Consider the following 19902-nt stretch of genomic DNA (forward strand, 5'->3'; position numbering starts at 1 on the left):
TACCCCTGGGAGTTTGAGGAGTAGCTAATCGCGGTATATAGCAGCGGTCAGAGAGGTACTCTCTCTCTCGATAGTTGACCGACGCCACTCGCGGTGTTGCGAACAGCATGCCTTGTAAACAGTTTTTTTGTGAGTATAAAACCACTACCTTGTTTGGGCCAGGCGTTTCTGGGCGGCTGTGTGAGGTGTCGCGTAGGCTGGCCTAGCTCTGTCGCTTCCGTTTCTACGCCTTCTCGTCTGGCTGTGTCTTTCCCTAACAATCACTAATTTTCCAATAGATAGTAATAAGAAGTTAAGCTTTTATCATGTTGCGGAGATTTCTACTGGTTGTTTATTCACCATTTTTTTTTTGCAGTGTTGTTTACGTCACTGTTAAGTTTGATAAACATCCTTAATTGATTAATCACTCTCACAACACATAATACTTCATGATTTTGTAGTTTATGTTAGTATTATGTTTAAAGTATGGGATCATCTATTTCTGGTATATGAATTTAAATGGACATTTTCCACTGCTTAATGTGTGAGTCAACCAAAAAAAAAAAAATAAGAGGATGAATTAATCAAAAACCCTCTTAACATCATAAGACATAATGAGAAAGACACATACAAAGGAATTCAGCAGACTCGAGCAGACAAATAGTCAACGAACAAGTAGCAGAGATGTCAGCACCAAAAAACAAGCTATGTTTGTCTTAAATACATACTGAGACAGTGAATCCTTGTCTAAGAAGACCTGTATACCTACTAGTAGACATACAAATTACATACAAATCCACACTGGAATTATGTACCAATTTTTTTTTTTTACAGTTCAGAATTATTATTTGTTTTAATTGTGATAATTTGCCTGTTTACCTGAGGTTGCAATGGTTGCATACATACACAAAAATATGTGACCTTGATTATCTTGCAAATAAATAACTAGTAAAATATATATACTACATACAAAACCCCAGTAGACACTATTGCCTCCAGCTGACAAGCTATGCTGGCGGAAATATCGACGACTTAAAAAAACAGTGTATTAGCATCTTAAGGTAGGTGGTGTAAAACAATAGCATTATAGAGGATTATGCTCATGATTGAGTTTTTATACAGGCAGTAATCCTTTGCATAAGGGTAGTTTTTGCAAATAAGTTTTTCTCAACAGCATGTTGATACAGTTTATGGTATATCAGCAAAAAAACTGTACAATATACTTAACTGCTCAGTTTTTTCAAGGTGTTGGTAATTACCTAGTAACTGGAGATTCCTGTAAAATGAAATAAGTTATTTTGTTTTTGAAAATTTTATATAATTTTGTGTGTAAAAATGTAAAATTATTATTATTTTTTAAATTATTCATTGCCTACAGTTAAAAAAAACTAATCCTTTTTTGATAGGCACAACATATATAAATACACATATCCAAGCAAAGCAATAAATAACACAGGACATGGGCAAACAAGGGATAGCACAAAACAGACATCAAATACTTCAATGATAAAACTAATATTAAAAATAAAAACATATATACTAGTACCATATTAATAGCCAAAAAAAAAAAGTAGGTATAACACAATATTTAAAAGAAATGAATGAATAACTTACAGAAATGTAAGCGTTAGTAACTAATAAATCAAGTTAAATACAAAGTAGATGAAATACTGTAAGCTAAAGTTGCAATCCATACCCAAAAAATAAAAGGGGGGGGGGGGGAAATTGTTGCATCAACGTAGCTCACTAATACAGTATTTAATTTATCAAGTAGAGCAGTGAGGTACCTCTCAAAAGATCTCATACAGGAGTAAAAGTGCAGGATGCTGAAATGAAAAGAAAAATTTTACACTAGTGTTAAACAACATTATATTTTTATTTAACATAAATAAATATTTACAAATATGCTCTACAATCAGGTTTGCAGGAATCCCATTGGTTCTTACATTTCTCATTTAAAAAGTACAATAAATAATAAATAAAGTCTTGGTAACAGAAAGAAAAAAATTATCATAGATTTCTAACTGTGATTATTGTAGTTGCCACCTCAAACACACAATAAAAATTAAAACTCCTTTACATTTATCCATGATCTTTATATTATTTACAAGTTTTTTTCTTCTCCTTTTTAAAGTAGTTCTGTTTCAGCTCAGGTTTTCAAAACATCTTGCTTCCCATCCCACTTGAAAAGTACACTAAAATGTCTATCCTTTATACTCGGAGCAAACTTCATAATTTATTAGATAGCTAGTTTTTAACAAAGAAGGAAATCATTTCATAATGTGTGAACAGCTACGACCCATAGTGTTATCATTTAAATTTTTCTTAGCTTTACCACTCAGCTTTTCAGAATGATTTTTAACTAGAACTACAAGTAGACAATTTTATGTTCTGATTTAAACAAGAGGTATTTATGATTACTGTTAAAAAAATTTACCAGATTTAGCAGGGTTTTTTTTTCTTCTTTGTTAAAATTTTTTTTGGTTAGCTTAGTGTTATTACAACAGGTTGGAACAGTTTTGTAGTTCTAGTATTTCATTGTTTACACCATTAGCTTCATACTTTATATACAATGCCTAAAGAAAGCACTATTGTTACATATCAACATTTTATTTACAGTACATGTCAGAGCTTCGTGCAAATCAGAGATGTTATTTTTTAAAATCAAAATTTCCTACTGGTCTCTATTGATTGTAGAGTCTATGTCTGTGTTTTTTAGTTTATAGCTTTATACTTTATTATTTGTTTGGTACTTTGGAACTATGCTTGTGTCAGTGACTTCAGTGTTTTTTCTTATTTATGTATTATGTATAGTTTGTGTTTGATGTTATGACGTGTAAAGGGTGGGTGAAGGATTGAAGGTCCTCGTATGTTGTTGGCTTCTATTTGCTGATCTCGATTTATAGTTAGTTTTAGCTGAGGCTCTAGCATTGCCTTATAAGTATTTTTTGTCTTGTCAGATTGTTTTGTGGCTTTTCAAATCATTGTTATTTTTGAAGGCACTGCTTATTTTGTCTTTGAAAATTGCTTCTTAGCTTTTATCAGAATTACTTTAGCATCAAGATTTTACTAATATGTACTTGGTATTATACAACAATATTTTTGACGTTGAATTCAGTTTTGATTAACTGATGTAATGACATTATAATTCTGGTGATTTCCCCGTAGCTGATCTTAATACGCGGGTAAGCGATATCCTCGGGACACCTGTTGTGTGGTTAATGTTTACTATGGGGGAATTTCTTTGCTGAACGTGTCTGTTCTGTCAGTGAAGAATGCATGCTGACTTCACCGTTCTTCCTTTACAATCTGCGCCTCAAGCTATGACCACACAGGGTGCTATGCTCGCTACGTTCGCGATGTTTGCTACGCGAGCAAAATATAGCCAGCTGCATCTCAGGTGTCACTGGCCACACAAAACTATGTTTTTCTATATTCCCTATTTGCCAATCCTGGCGATGTCGTCGGGGTTTGGTTCTCGGCTATTTTTCTAACCGTCGCTAACTTTGCGCATGCACTATTGTGTTTCAAATAGTCATGTCGACTGCAAAGTTCATTGAAGGATTACGAAAATATCCACGTTTATGGAATAAATGGATGGAAGATTATAAAAGGCATGACAATGCCTGGGATTTGATTTCAAAGGAATTCTATCAAACTGAGTTGTATTTATTCTGAAATGATTCAAAAATTTGGTTTCATCCTCACAAGCAATTGCTTTATGAATTTATGAAATTAATCAAATTCTTTTTTCCTTTTTTCCTAAATGTTCATGAACCCATTTCTTTTTACGTTCCCATACTGTGGGAGCCAGCAGAATATTATCATCATCTGAATCATCACTCGAATCCCCCGGAATGCGTACCTCCGATATCGCGAACTAGATCTGTCTGGCCACTTGGCATATCGAACATAGCTAACATAGCGAAGCTTTCTGTGTGGTCTCAGCTTAAGACTTTCGATAAGTGTTTGTACCTGCGGGTTTGTCACCCTGCGTCTGTGGCTGGGAGGGGTGGGTAGAGTACCTCGCCATGATTTGGCTGTATGTTAAAAATGCAGATCATTTTGCACCGGTTTTGAATTTTTTTAAAAATACAACTATTATAACAACTTTTAAAAAAAATGATTAAATGAATTAGGTAGGTATATTTAGAATGATGGAAAGTGAATGCATGTCTGCTGTTACACCCCGATTATGCCGTTCCAGACCTAACAACTTATTAATTGGAGTTTGCAACAACTTTTGCTGTAGTGACACAGAGACATTCTTCGTGTTTTCCTGTACTTTATTGTGTTCAGTAACTACCTGAATCCGCAGTGCAGAAGCATGGAAGCAGGAAAAGCTAGTGACACTAAATTCTTTAAGCTTGTGTAGCACGTCATGATAATCGAGTGTGCATGTCATTACTTTAAGTGAATGTGTGTGCTAGCAGTTCACAGCGTGGTGATTTTGCCTTTCTTTTTATTTGGTTCTATTCATGCCCCATAATAATTTTAATTTTTGTATGTTGAAAAATTTTCACTACCATCTTTTTGACATATTGGCAGCTAAGATCAGCTGTATGAAATGTTATGACTTTTTTCGGTTTTATAGCAATGTATTAGGTAGATTATTTAAAAATTTAGGTTTCATACGTGGATAGGTCTGTTGTGAAAATTTGATATTTCTAGTTTCTTGTGCTGTGTCGGGACAGTTCCAAATCTTTACTACTTTAGAATGTAATACTCATTTGTGATAATCTTGTTAAGTTCCTTTATTTATTTTAATAATGTATGAATATGTTACACTATGAAAATGAACAGTGGCCTAAAACCTTTTAGATGGACCGTTTAAAATGTTTTATAACAATTTTACAAGTTTTGGGTACTGTCTGTAATGCATCTGTATCTAGTATTGTCATCTTTTTTTCCTTTTTTTATAGGGGGGGGGGGGGGGGGCAATTGAACATTTCAATAAATACTTATGAAACAATGCTTCTCCGCTACATTCAGTTATACTCTAGATGAATTGGACCCGCATACATTCCTGGGCCTTGAAAATGCAACACCGAGAAGGATGTGATGCAGATTTCTCGGGCCAAACACTTATCACGGACGGGTTACTTGATTACACGTGCAGCGCTTTGTGAGGTGCAGAACACATCAGAGATTAGTACTGTGTGGCCCCCACTACGGGTAGCGATAGCCGCAGCTACGCGATGCTCCGTTGAGATGTCTGTTCGGGGGATTCTCCTCCCATGCTCCTGTCGATGTGTGCCCGCGGTTCATCTGTGCCAGGACAGTCGGGGTCCGATCGTAGACCGTGCGTGTTCGGGGGTGGCCAAGGTGGCATAACGACCTGTGCGAGCCACGGTAGCACCTGGGACGACGTCAACTTATATGAAAGAAAAGTTTTACATATAAATTATTATATTTAAGTAAACATGAATACACCCTTCAAAAATAAAAATAAAAGTTAAATTTGGGCTCGGGAGAGGTTCTCCCCCTCAGGAGTTGCACTTGCTGTGGGCCGAGTGTGTGGAGACTGCAGTGATGCTGCGTAGGAAGTAGGCCTGGTGCAGGCGGTGACCAATCTATTTGATTTGCTAAGTTTTGGACGTGATAACGTCTTATAAATCGATGAACGCCGGCTGCACGCACGAGAAAGTGTCACGTTCTGCCTGAGCCGAGCGTGCAAGAACCGGCCAACCACCGTGCAAGAAAATCTTCTATAATATCAAACAGGTTAAGGCGGGCTTTTTAACTAATTGTTCATTATTATATTTAAACAAATTATTTAAATTTAATTTGCAAAAACTGTAAATAATATTTGAAAATTAAAAAGTATGCAATTTTTCATCAGTCTTTTCTTATGACGTTATCACGTAAAATTATCGTCCGTAAACCGACTTTACAGACAACCCCCCTGTTTTTTTTTTTAACGGAATTGCCAATGAAGTCAATTTTTACCTATTAGTAAATGTGGTTTTCGTGCCACAGGCATGAAACTCCTGAGCGAGGGTGTTTCGTGTGTGTCTACAGTCCGCAGTTGCAACGCGCATCATGTGTCGGGTGTTTTTCACTCATGCATGGAGTGATTTTAATATTGAAAAACTTTTGTAATGGTGAAATGGGTATCATGGTTTCAGATATCTTGACGAATACTTTGAATCCTTATCTTTTATTGTTTGTTGTTACAAATCATGCTTGCAAGAAAGTGCATTTTTGGTAGACATTGAGTATTGGTGTTTTGATATTTCTTATGATTGAAGTTTTGTTTATTTTTTTGTCAGTTATACGAAAGCTTGGACACAACAACAATATTTCAGGTATATTTAACCCTTTTTTTTGTGTGTTCCCAAACACTTCATCTTTGAGGAAATGTTGTGAGCTGCTTTATAATGATTGTAGTAATCTGTCTCGAATTTTCGATACTGCATAAACAACAGCTAAGGCATTTAGTATAATTGCACTTCACCTTTTAATAAAATCCTAACCCTACTACAATAGAATAGATCATCAACTTAGGCTATATACCTAGATACCTAGTATAAATTCTGTTACTGCTAAAACAGTGATTAAATATTGCAATGTAAGGTACTAGTTTTAAATACAGTAAAAATGAAATGTGGTACACTCTATAAAAATAGTTTTTTTATGAGAAATGGACACAATTTTCAGTTTAAAACTTTTAAAAGACAGTGATTTCTTCATGAAAGCTAAAAATTATAATTTGTACGGGATGTGTCCTATCACGTGATGATCATTTATAATTTATTTATTGACTTTTGAAATGGTTTTGAGATCTTGTCAAAAAAGTTTCAGTTCTAGCAGTCTGGTCAAACAGTGCATTATTGTAGTTCTTATTTTTTCCATTTTTTTTTGTGCTGTTTAGACAAAATGCCCCTCTTTATCGGTGTGACAAGTTGTCTTTGGGGCTTGCTTCTGCTCCTTATGAAAATCTATTTCTGACCGAGTTTCCGCCAGCCCGTCTCGCCGTCTGGTAACGTACCTGGTTTGCTCGCCCGCCCACCTGTTGCATCTTGCTTACCCGCTCCTCTCATTCACCCAATCACGTTGGCTCCTGTTGTGCTGTGTTTCGAGTCTCGTCTCGAGTAACGCCCCGGGATTGGTCCATTAACGATGTGGAAACTTTGCACACGCAACTGCCCTGTTTTGCGGTCGGTCGGTGGACGTAATTAACGAGTGTGTGGATTGGCCCACTAATGTTGGTTTTACCTCGTTTGCTTCATGTACACACAGCTACGTTTTGTTTTTTTTACGATTTGTAGACAGCCTTGCTGGAGTTTGTTTGAAGCCAAAGCACGAGCAATAAACACCCATCACTTGTGCAGCTAGTAAAAGTAAAGTGATTAACTGAGTTTTTGTTTGGTACGGTAGCTATTCACTGCGCTTTTGACATGTGACCTCAGTGCATTTGTGACGTAGGTAGGTTAACATCTAACTGTTGTGTGCTTGTGCTGATAATATATTTTGCAACTGTCGGCTATGGAATAAATTTTTTTTTATGTAAATAGAAATGCATTATTGCACGGTTTGAATCTTCCAATGATTTGCATACCATTCATTACTAAGTAGTTCATTCAATCATGAGTATTTTTGTACAATCTGAAATTTTCAATGTTTTTGTTTGTGTGATTTTTTTTTTTAAGAACTAGTATGCCAAAATGTCTGCAAGAATTTTTGTTTTGAAAGTTAAATGGGCAGCTAAGTGGAGATGGTGAGCTAGTATTGTTTCAGTTGCCTGTAATTTATTGCACACTAGAAGGTTTGTGAGGCAGTTTCCAACAGGGAAGGGTTCATAAACAGGGTTCGTGCAGACAGGAAAAGCTCAGGGAATTAAAAAAGATGTCTTCAGAACCTGGAAAACTCTGGGAAATTAACAACATATTAGTTACAAAATGACCTAAGTAATTTTTCATACTAGGTAGTATCTTAATGTCTTTAAATAGGTACAGATTTTAATCATCGTAACTTTGTATGCATCTTAGTCCTACCGACATTAATTAAATGTAAGTGATTTAAACAACTGTGTATTAATTTGAAGCTGTCAAATTTCTATAGTCTTTTGCTGATGACAAACAGGAATATGTTATTCAAAGTTTGATCAAAAAATATAATTTTTTTTTAAGACAGAGTTTAATATGTAAAGTTTATAGCAAAGTGTTGTGTAGGAAAACATTTTATAGTATATTCTGCATGTTGTTTATTTTTGTTGAAATGTCCTTTGATAGTAATGTCAGTGTGTATTAAAATATATCTACTGCTTGAATAAAAAAGGGGAACATTTTAGGTGGGATGGGAAAACCAGGGAAAACTCAGGGAAATTGATTGAAGTAAGAGCGTAGGATCCCTGATAAAACATGTTTAGTGCTAGTATGTATTTAAAGTATCATCCAACATTCAAGAAACAATAGTTTGATTGTGAGGTAAGCTATATAATTAATGTGGCGACCGTTAAGACATTATTACCACTACCATAATTATAATAAAAAAAAATTGTATATTCAGTAACCAAATTAAAAATAATAAGATAAAAACCAGGTAATGACATGTTTATTAATTCACTCACCAAATTAGATAGTGGCTATGTAATTGTTTGTTGTTAATCATAGATAATTTTGTATGTGAAGTAAACTATGGGTGGGTAGTAACTTGCTGCGAGTTTTAACCATGATTTATAAGTGCAACACGCTTCTGAATTCTTTTCAGAAATAATAATTAGGCTTCATCTTAGGTGGTTAAAACTGTGATGAGCGTCACGGCTTGATTGTGGTTCGTAGAGTTTGTGTCTGCTAGGATCGTCAGAAATGCCTGGGCAACTTCTCACAATTGCCAAGGAATCACAGAATGCAGTTAGAAAAAATCTTTATACATGCAATTATGTAGCCTTTTTTCATCTTGTGAAAATTGTGTTGCCTGGCGCGTGCGCATCACAAAAATTCACTTATTTTTTCATAATGCAATTAAAGAAGTATAACTTCAAAAACATAAATACACTTGTTATATAAATAATTAATACGAGCATCCTCGTATCGACATCACCCTTAACGTAAAGCCATGATTAGTGAACGTCATTCGAAACAGTGTCGGCTTTGGGATTGCCAGTCTCCTCTTAAGTTTGCGTTTGGGTCCGTCTGTCTTTGCAGATGCATTTATAAAGTGTTGGGATGTGTGTTTTGGCCTGGAAAGAAGGTGTAACACTTGGGGGAAGGAAAACGGGATAGATGGCGGTTATCGTGGACCTAAGTGATGACGGGTACGAAGCACGTCGGTTCTTCAGTGTTTGCCTGGCACTCGCTGGGTCGGCGGGCGCGCTGTTCGGGCACGGCACAGGCACGCTGCCGAGGACAGACGCCAGGGAAGGGGTGGAGATGTAGGGAGGGTAGGAGGGTAGTAGTCGCATCAGACTCCCAAATGTTCAGCCTCTGGATAACACCAACGCATATGTGCAGCCTATTGTTCTCATGGTTCAGCACTGGGCAGATTTGTTAAGTAAAGTTTTTTTCTTACATTCATTGTTCAGGGCAGTCAACATTTCTGACAAATTCTTTGAAAAAAATTTAAAAAAAATTTAAACAAATAAATGTTAATACTTCCATTTGGATGTATTTTGTCACCTCTTCGTCCTGGATTCTTTGCAGTCCTTTGCCAAAGTAATGACAGATAATTTATGTGTAGTAAAATAATACGAGGAACTGTTGTATTTATTTTTTTTCCTTTTGCAAGAAAAATCTAATCGAGATTCTTAGCCAAATCAACAAAGATCTAGTAATTCCTAACGGTCTGTTTTAAATCAGTTTTACTGAAGTGCGGTATCGACTTCTTTTGTGTGTATTTAGGAAACTCTGCCTACTCTGTGTTCCATATTTTGTGTAGTGATGTGCTTTATGCCAAGTGGCACGGTGGTGTGTTGCAGTATTCCAGCAAACAATCGAGTGTGGTGGCTAGCTTCACAAACTTATTTTTTTCCAGTTTTGTTCCCTGCACTACACTTATTGTAGAAGTACGTGCTTGTTCTGTGTGCTGAGAAATGTGCCTAGTCTCTTGTTGGCAAGGGTGGCAACCGAAGGTCTGCGTTCGTTTGCCAGTAGAAGTTCAGGCAATGGTTCAGCGCTCATTAAAACTTGTTTGGCTTTAATACTTGTTTGATAAGAATAATATTTTTTTGCCAAATCAAATAAAACACACTAAACCAAAACGGTAACGATGCAGAATTCAACTTGTAAAGGGTGTATAGTGCGGGAGTTCAGATGGCATAGCAAGACATTGGAGCTGATTTGATATCGCTCTCTGATGTGAAGCACTAAATTTTCATCTATTTTGCTTTATTATGAGATTGAGTACACACATACAAAGTGGCGACTGATAATGTGGCACTTCTATGCCAGGAAGAAAGGTGAAGCAAGTTAAATTGCACGAAAGAAGGATTGCTTTTTAACGTTGTACAAAACGGTAGGATTGCTGCACCGTTAAATCTGAAAAAATGGCACTTGTCCATGCTCCACTGATAAATGTTTAAGTAGCTGAAGATACAGCTCAGTAATGAATCATGATAGAAAGGTGTGTGAGGAGGCTTATAAAACAAGATGCCAAGCATTATCTTTCGTCTGTTTATTTTTTGATTCAGATAAAGTGATAGCTGGAGTGCTGCTTTATGTGTGTTTGTTTATTGTGTGGTGCGACATATTTCAACATTGGTCAGTACACGCTTCTTTGCACAAGCTTATTAATTAGTCTCTATGTGCCTCACAGTGATTTTTGCTTGCTTTCATGTGTTTAATGATTTGCAAGCTTTCTTGAATATAATTTTTAAGTCTTGTTTTGTGCTTTTTTTTTTTTGGTGGTTAATGTTACATTTGTATTGGACTCTGAAAATGCCAATTGCATAGCACATTGTGCACATTTGTGTAAACTTGTCAATTTTGGTAACTTCCTACACCCCAAAAATGCAGTTTTTTATTTGTGTTAAATTTTTATTTATTTATTAATTTATTTTTTTAGTTTGGAACTTAAGCTTGTGTTTTACACTAATTGTTACTGACAGATTTTAGTGTGGAATATATGCTTTGTTTGGCTCCTGAGTTTGTCATCAACAAAATCCTTTTGACTTTTTGACTTAGCAACCCAATTTATTTACAATACTAGTTTCAAGTTAGTACTATGTTGGAAGCTCTGTAATCTGTCACATTCTGGACCATAGCAGTTCTGCATGATTATTGAATATCAATATAGTTTCAACAGGAATACCAGATGAGAAAATTTCAACTGTGAAATGGAACCTGCTAGTAGGCCTGTGCGAACCTTCGACAAAGTGAATCAATCGAAGATCTTTCAATATTCGATTTTCAATTAGACTTTGCCAGGAAATTTGGTATTAATTGGTGAATTTTGAGCCACCTGATTAGGTTTTTTTTATATATAGAACACGTTTTAGTATTTTTTTTTTTTTTATATTTTGTATCATACCTTTAAACTAAATAGGTGTGTTTTACTGTCTTACTATGAAATTGTAAAGGAAATGTATTTTGAAATCAAATTAAATGTTAGGGCTGTAAATTTCAGATAACACACTGTGCTTGGGTTAGATATTTGTTTCAGAGATAATTACGGACAATAGGGCCTTACCTGTAAGAATTTAAATCAACAAATGAAGTTATATTTTGTTCAGTAACAATTTAACAGTTATTTTCTGGAGGTTCTTTGAGATATTGAAAATGTTTTTCTACCCTTCGTAGTGATGAAGGTGATGAAATAAAGGAGTCCTTGAAAGCCCTCCTTAATTTTTGATTGCCCAAGAGGGTATGAACAATGATACAACTTCGCTGAGAACAGTATTCGCAATTTCGATTTGACTGTGCGAATAATTTAAACATTTGATTTGGCATTCACTTTGCATCGGAAACCTAGCATTCGCACAAGCCTACCTGCCATTAAACAGGAAATGCTGCACTGAAATGAAAATTGACAGTAAAGATAAACTCAGAGCGAACTAAAACTGCAGGGAATGTAGTAATGCCAACAGCTGGAAACCACACGAAGAAATCCGTGCAAATCGACTTAATTTGTGCCGAACTATTGAATGCCAGATTAAAGACCTTTCATTATATTTTCACTGCGCTAAATTTAGAGTAAAGGTTTTGCTGAAAGGATTAAAAAAAAATTATGATTACATAGGAGTGACTTGAAAAAAATTAGTTGGTATCCAAGATGTTACCATTTACTAGAAACATATCTCTTTTGGGCTTATTGTGTCAGTTTTCCCACAGATTAACCATTAGCACCTTAATCAGTATTGTTGTATTTGATTAGGGATTCTTAACAACACCAGAGTTTGGAATTCTCAAGACATTCAAGAGCATGTAAATGAGGGACTTTCAATCTTTTTTTGGAATCATGATTTTTCTCAAGCTTGAATGTTATTGATTATCCCTAGGAGCTGGTTTTAGTGACTCAGGGTGGTTTCTTCAATGTAATGTTTTTCTTTTTTTTTTTTTTGACGTGACAACGTCTAATAAATCGATGAACGCCGGCTGCACGCACGAAAAATTGTTCCGTTATGCACATTGTCCCGTTATGTTGTGTCCCGTTACACTGTGCCCCGTTACACTCATTGTACGCTTGCGCCGCATCTATCATTTCATCAATGTTTTGTTATGACGTTGTCACGTTAAACTATCGTCCGTAAACCGACTTTACAGACAACCAATTTTTTTATAACTTTAATGAACTGTGCCACGTTGGTTAACTTCAGTCATTTTGCTATTATTGGAATAGTTGTCCAGTGCTCGCGTCATACAGCTGCTTGCTTGGTGTTGCTGTGGTGTTGTTGCTCCACGAGACGGCTCTGTTGCAGTTCTGGAACGCCCGTCTTCGCAAATGTCTTACCTGGAGCACTTCCTGAAGGAGTCGTCGAACCGGCACGGTGGCTCGGTGGAGAGCGAGGACGGCGACGTGGAGGACAACCGAGCTCCCTCCGTCACCAGCAGCAAGTCTGACCTCAGCTTGGTGAGTGCTGCCCCTCTCTTCATCAACACCAGTTGTATCCCGACACGTAAACCAGTAGAGCCCACCCGGACACACACACGCGGTGCGCAGAGCTTCAGGAGAAACAACGCGATTTCAAAACTGCTCGAGATATCCGAGTGGGGTCTGTTTACGAAAATCATTTAAGAATTCGCTGGGGACCGAAAAGTACTTTTGATTTCGGATTAAGTTTTTAAACCGTATTTTTAAAACAGTGAAAATGGCTAAAACGCATGTTTTCAGAGTAATTTTTAGGCGTAGAACAACCGGTACAGATTCTTGAAAGCACTTGAGGTACTTGCATTATACCTTTATCTTCATTTCTATGCCATATAATGTTACGGTCACCGCTCAAATTCCACAGTTGTCCTGTGACGACGAGAAGACTGCGCGCCAGTCCAGAGGCGACACCGCGCTAGAAGCACCAGCGAGCGTCGCGCTTATTATCCCGCCTCACACACCCAGATACACCCCTGACAAGTCAGCTTGTTTAAAAAAAAAAATAATAATAATAATAATAATTTTGTATGTTTATTGGTTTTTAGTTATTTGTTTTATTTCAAATATTATTTAGTTTTGTGTGTGTATTTTTTTGTCAGACAGTTCATATTGGCAAACAATGATAAGCTTGTATACAAATTTACTAATTATAATTTCTTTCCCACCAGGCCTATTTTCGTATTTGTGCATTTTGTTTGTGGTGTGTGCCTTTTTGCATAAGTAATTACATATTAATGTCCGGCTGTTCATAAATGATTGTTCTCCTGAAACTCTGACTTTGACTTAAGTATTTTTTTTTCCTAATTCTTACACAGCTGAAACCAGTTTCAGTGACTAAGAATAATTATTACACACTTTTTTTTTTTAAACATAATTTTAAGTTGTGAAATTATGTCACACAAACCATATTGTTGCTTGTCAAGAATTTGTTTAATATATTTACCAGATAATTTTTTAAGTTAATATTATGTAGTAGCTAAGAGGCTAACTTAGATGAGCCTATTAGTAAGCCAAAGGTATGCGTGGTGGGGGTTTGACCCTTGTATTACTTTTACTCATTCTTGTAGAGTCTTTTGGCTGTGGGGGTTTTCCAACAACGAACCACTTGAAACAGAGAATTTAATAAAAATTTTGAGATGAGGGGAAAGGGGCTTATGTGTTTGGTAGCGGTTGGTAGAGAGGGAAAAGGGGTGGAGCCGATTGAAAGAGGGGGAAGACGATGAAAACAAATGACGATGAAAACAAATTTGGTTGGAGAGGGAGGTGTGGTTACTTTGCACATCCGTTTTACATCCCAGTTCTCCTACGCTCCCCGTACTTACGAAGTATGTAATGCCTCTGGATAATGTTAATGAATGAAGGGCACGAGTGTGGTTAATCACATCCCAGTTCCCCTGTGCTCCTCGTACTTGCGGAGTACGCAGTGGACGGACGGGGCGAGAGTGTGGCGGTTGCCGGCAGGACCCCGGCTCGCCGCGGGGGGCGGGCAAGCTGGCACCACCGCCGCCCCAGCCCCGGCCCAAGTGCCACCAGTTCCTGGTGCGCACCTTCTCGTCGCCCACCAAGTGCAGCCACTGCACCTCGCTCATGGTGGGGCTGACTCGTCAGGGGGTGGTGTGCGAGGTGTGCGGCTTCGCCTGCCACACGGGCTGCTGCGACAAGGTGCCGCCCGTCTGCCCCGTGCCCTCCGACCAGAGTGAGTTCTGCACTGGCGGCACGCAAGGCATCTAGCGGGTGGCAACCACTGCGATAGTTTAAAAAAAAAAGTCCACATACAAATAAAAAGTATATATATCAATGGCTTAGAATGAAAACCTTGTATCTCATAAAATGTGAATTTTACAGCAGAGACAAAAACCTGTTTCTTCCCCCCCCCCCCTCCCCCCCTTTTGATACACGTGGTTTTATTTATTTTTTCCCAGATAGAAAGCAGTAGGATGCACATTTTATTTCTTTCAGCCAAAAAAAGTTTTGTGAGATACGAGGTTTTCCAGCCAAAAACATAAAAAAAAAAAAAAAAAAAGTATTTTCGTCCAGAAATTTGAGATGCTAGGTTTTCATTCCAAGCCATCGATGTGTGCTTTTAAAGCATGTACTTGTCCGTATCGTATGCTGGTCCATGTCATTGAAAACATTTATTTACTGTTAATATCAGTGATAGAAATTTATGTTTTATAAACTTTTTCAAGCGTATTTGCAAGCGTTTTTGTATAAGTTAAGTTAAGTTTCCGTATGTATTATTTATTTGCTTAATAAATTATTACAATATTATTTAATAAATAATCAAAATTAATAAATAAGAATATTTATATTTATTATTAATTAAATTTCTATCTCTATTATTTTACTAAATTAAAAAAATTAATTTTATACATGTGTTTATACTAATACTGAATACTGTGTCTTAATTATTATTTTTTTAATTTGATTGAAATTACACTTTAGGATGGATCAGTAATTATTTGATACAGTAGAACAAGTTTTGATTGATATTCTTTCGTTGTAGGAATTGAGGTGAGGCAGCGGGCTGATTACGAACACTATCGACGACTAGCGTTATTCTTCACGCGGTAACGAAACACGTATCACATTTGGTGATTACGACCCACCTTGCGATATGCGTTTCGTTATTTTCCACGGTAACGCTGACCTGCGATACGAATCCATGACGTCAGAGGACAAGCAACAATTGAACAATTAATATGTTCGTCGAACAGACTATTTTGTAAGTGAATCATGAATACTTAGTGTTACTGGGAACAAAATAATCTTTTTTAATGCACTAATTTCTTAAATAAAGTCTTTAAAGCTTTTTTTGCTGCCTTTTTCGTAGAAGTTTAAATCAAAAATGCAGTTAAAGATTTCGCGTCGTCATTGTGGCTAACTGCGTCTTGCCATGTAAACATAAACATCGAACGAGAAGCATGTTTAAACTTCAATAGAATGAAAATGAGGCCACTCTACAGGTTACAAAATTAAAGGAACAACTAATTACCACGAACCCGTGTCTGTTTTTATTTTACCTATTATTGATATGATATGAAGAGTGGAATTAAAAAAAATATTTAGTCAAGTTTTGTGTGCTTGTGTAAAAACATAACCTTATACTTCAAAGTTATACATATATGTGGTTGATGATATATTTAAGTGGTTATTAGCATACCTAATAAAAACTACACTTTTTAACATATTTCCAGCGGTGAGCTTTCTAGTTTATGTAATCTAATCAGTTAAAATTTTATAAATATATTTTAATACTCATGTGCTTTCGTAGATTTTATATACAAGTGTTTTGAAACAATGTTTCCAAGATATTAGTACCATTCGTAAATAAAAATAATTTTGCTAATATTTATATTATAGGTCACTCAAACATTTTTTACTCCCTTCGTACACTTGGTAAAGTTTAATTACAGTAAATTATTTAAATTTGTGGTTTTCTTGACTAGAGTGCACATGCCGCTATTAAAGAGGACACTGTGTTGAATATTTGTGTTCTCAGTTAAAATAAGCCTTAGAGTGGCACTGGTAAAGTTACTGCTGCCCAACAGAAATCATGGTGTGGTTTATTAAGAGCCACAGAGAGTTTGCAGCCAATTTTTCTTCAAATAATGAATGTGAAGCTTGCATGTATCTGTGGATTTAACTGACAAAGAGGCTTAACAAACGTTTAGGGACATTAAAAACCATTGACCATTGGCAAAATATTATTCTTTTTTTTTTCTTTAGTGAATATAGCATTACAATTTTTATGTAAGCAGCAGCCTTCAATTACAATGGAGAAGATATGGGCTACTTTTTGTATTTTCATTTTTTTGAAGTCTGTTTTAAACTCCTCAGTGTATTGGGTTGCATATTCTAAGGATAAAATTAGGCCCATAATGTTTCAATTTAAAAAGATTGACATTTTAAACAGTTATTATGGAACAGTTCTTGAAAATTTTTCAGTGTAAGAACAGTTTATTTTTATAATCTGAGGATATGAAAGTTCATTGCTATGTTTTTTTTAATTGCTGTTTAATTTAATCTCACCAATGACTTAAACAAGTGAAACTAAGTACTTAGTAATTAGAGTAAGTACTGAGTAAACAACTTTGTTTTCAAGATGGCATTCAAGTTGGTTAATGATCCAACATGTATGTAAATTATTAATATGCTGCAATTATTTTAAAAACTGTCTAGAAATATTCAATAATTTTAATTCTCCCCTCCCCCTTTTTTTTTCATTAAGATAAATTAATAGATTACTTTTTCTCAGCAAGTTTAGAAATTGATGGTTTAATATGTAAAATAATATTCAGTTTGAACAATTTCTCATGTACATGCATTCCAATTATTTAATCCATTTTTTTTTAATTTCAGTAATGGATCAACATGATATATGCTGCAATAAAAAGAGCAGCTTAAGCAATAGCTGCTAAGATAACAGCTGGCAATATTATCCAAGTTATATTTCTGAGCAGCCTTGACCAGTGAATTATCCAAATCTTCGGTACAGCATCATTGGGAATGATGTAGATTCTAGAAGGTGGTTTTGTCCCTCAACCTCTGGTAGACATTATATTGTGTTAGTCATGCATTTTGTTTATCCTATACTTTTCCAAATATTTATTTGAAAATTAAATATATATTTTTTTCAATACTGGTATGCTTCCAATTTTGTTTTTTGAGATTGGTGTAGTGGGTTTAAAATAAGAGTGGTGAAAATTAAGTAGTTAAGATACCTGAAAGTTGACAGAGAGAAATTGGAGGTGTGCTACATTTAAAATGAAACACAAAAAAATGACTTGCATAAACATGGAAGTGTTAATAGTTCATATTAAAAAAAATAAAAATTAAAGTTGTTCTACTCAGAAGTGTATGCAGAATTTTGTTATGAGGGAGGAAGGGGGATGGGGAGGAGGAAAGTGGTATAGAAGCACTTAGCCTGTTGGCTTTATTTTTTTTTGGGTGGTGGGGGGGGGGGGGAATATAGATTTTTCTTTTAGGATTTTGGGGGAGGCATATATTCCTCTTGCCCCTGCATATACCCCTGGTAGGTTCATTATTAAAACAAGACCTCTTACAATCCTTGTGTTTTCATAAGATAGCCAAGAAACCTAAGAGTTTTTTATGCATATTTGTTATAATGGCCATCAGTCACAATCAGTTACATATTAATTTACTGTATTAGTCTTTTATTTAAGTTAAATTTTACTTAATATAGTTAAATAAGCTGTTCAAATGCTTCATCACATATTTTAAGAAACATATGATTTGATCTCTAAATACTAGCTCAAAAATTGCTTATTTTAATGTTCACACACATCTAAGCACAGATTTAATGGTTATTGGTTATTCTGATGATAAATAGAAAGATAAGAACAGTGAGTGATGATAAAAATTCATAAGATGCAGAGTGTTGACTGGGGAGGTGCAAGGAATGGAGCTGTACCAAACTTTATCGCAAGATGAATCATACTAAGTAAGTCAATATTTGTTCCTGAATTATCTAGCTAAATGCAATGTGTGTCATTTAATTTGTTTGTACTTGTCTCAGTCTCAATAAACATACCTACATTGATTCTAAACTTACAATAATAAAAATTAGTTCAAAATATTTTTTTTTTATATTCGTCCACATGAAACAATGTCTATACTGTATACAAATGGGCTCACTGGCAACAACAAGCAGTTGTACCTGCTGGAACTTGCATTGATAGTCAGCTAGTCTAATGAAATTCTTCCATGTTATATCTTGTTTACACAAAAAAAAAGTAAAGAATGGTTATATACAAGCATTGTGAAATCTTTGACTGGAAAAACCTTGATAATTCTTTTAGTCAGCATACTTTATAGAATCTGTACTTTGTTATTAGCACCTCCTTTATTATAACTCTGCATCTATGATACCTAGTGTAACCTATACAATTCATACTGATAATGATCAATAGTACAATTTAAAAATAATAAAAAAAGATCAGTTGAGCAGCATTCAAGAAAGATAGCTGGCAGCTGATAAACAACATTCAAGAAAGACAGCTGGCAGCTGATGAGAAGCATTGGGAATATGTGCTTCTGAAATGGCAACCAGCAATTTGATTAAAAAGGCATCAAAGAACTTAAAGAAAAGTTAAAAGGCATGCTGGAGGCATGTGCTAAAATTGCCAATTATGAGAAAATATTGTGTTAAGAAATAATTTTTTGTATACAAACATGGAAATGAGTGAACACTTATTTTCACAATTTCTTTAATAAATGCAACAAACTTGATAACAAAGTATTTATTAAATTGCATAGCTCGTTTCTTCATGTTTCTTCATTTTATAAGGTTTTCCAACTGCTATGAGGGTGCAATCTGGCAATTCGAAGGGATTTTGATGGTTTCTTAACAATCTTCTCTGCCTTCTCCTCCAGTTCGATATTTAGCAGAAAGGCAGCAAAGGCCATTGTGTAGAACCTGAAATATTTTCAAACATTAACTAAATTAGTGTAATATAGTTTGGTAGGCTACTAATTGTTAACAAGAGGGCCTGATTAATAAAAATAATTTTTAAGATGATATTATTGAGCTAATATTCCTCGATGTAACGCATAACTGCATTCATTTTTCTTTAATTTCTAAAAACAATTTTAACTTTTCGACTTCTTTTCCAACAATTCTCCATGAGTGTGTTGTAATTCTTCAAGCAGTTAAACTAGAAATATGCCATTTTAATAGCTTGTTAGGTTAGGTAAATCAAAAAATTTAGACATGAGAATGATTGGTTGGCTTAAGTAAGCTACATTAAAAATACTTACTGTGTGATTTTGTGAACTGTTTCTTAAGTTATGTTACCAACAAAAATAATAGGTATAAACTGTAGTGTGGTTGGTTAGGTTAGAGTTAGCTGTGTTACAATATATAATTCTTAAAAA

The 19902-nt window shown here is 35.4% G+C and overlaps 1 protein-coding gene across 3 annotated transcripts in view; it reads left to right on the forward strand.

Moving 5' to 3' along the window:
* LOC134537348 (serine/threonine-protein kinase Genghis Khan) overlaps positions 1 to 19902 on the forward strand; it is an 82596-nt gene that overhangs the window by 38912 nt on the left and 23782 nt on the right. For all 3 annotated transcript variants that reach the window (XM_063377690.1, XM_063377689.1, XM_063377691.1), the window contains exons 20-21: positions 12836 to 12987; positions 14467 to 14701. In XM_063377690.1, coding sequence (XP_063233760.1) covers positions 12836 to 12987; positions 14467 to 14701 — 387 coding nt within the window. The remainder of the gene's footprint in view (positions 1 to 12835; positions 12988 to 14466; positions 14702 to 19902) is intronic.

The sequence above is a fragment of the Bacillus rossius genome, chromosome 12, assembly GCF_032445375.1.
Source record: "Bacillus rossius redtenbacheri isolate Brsri chromosome 12, Brsri_v3, whole genome shotgun sequence".
In the NCBI taxonomy this organism is placed as follows: Eukaryota; Metazoa; Arthropoda; class Insecta; order Phasmatodea; family Bacillidae; genus Bacillus; species Bacillus rossius.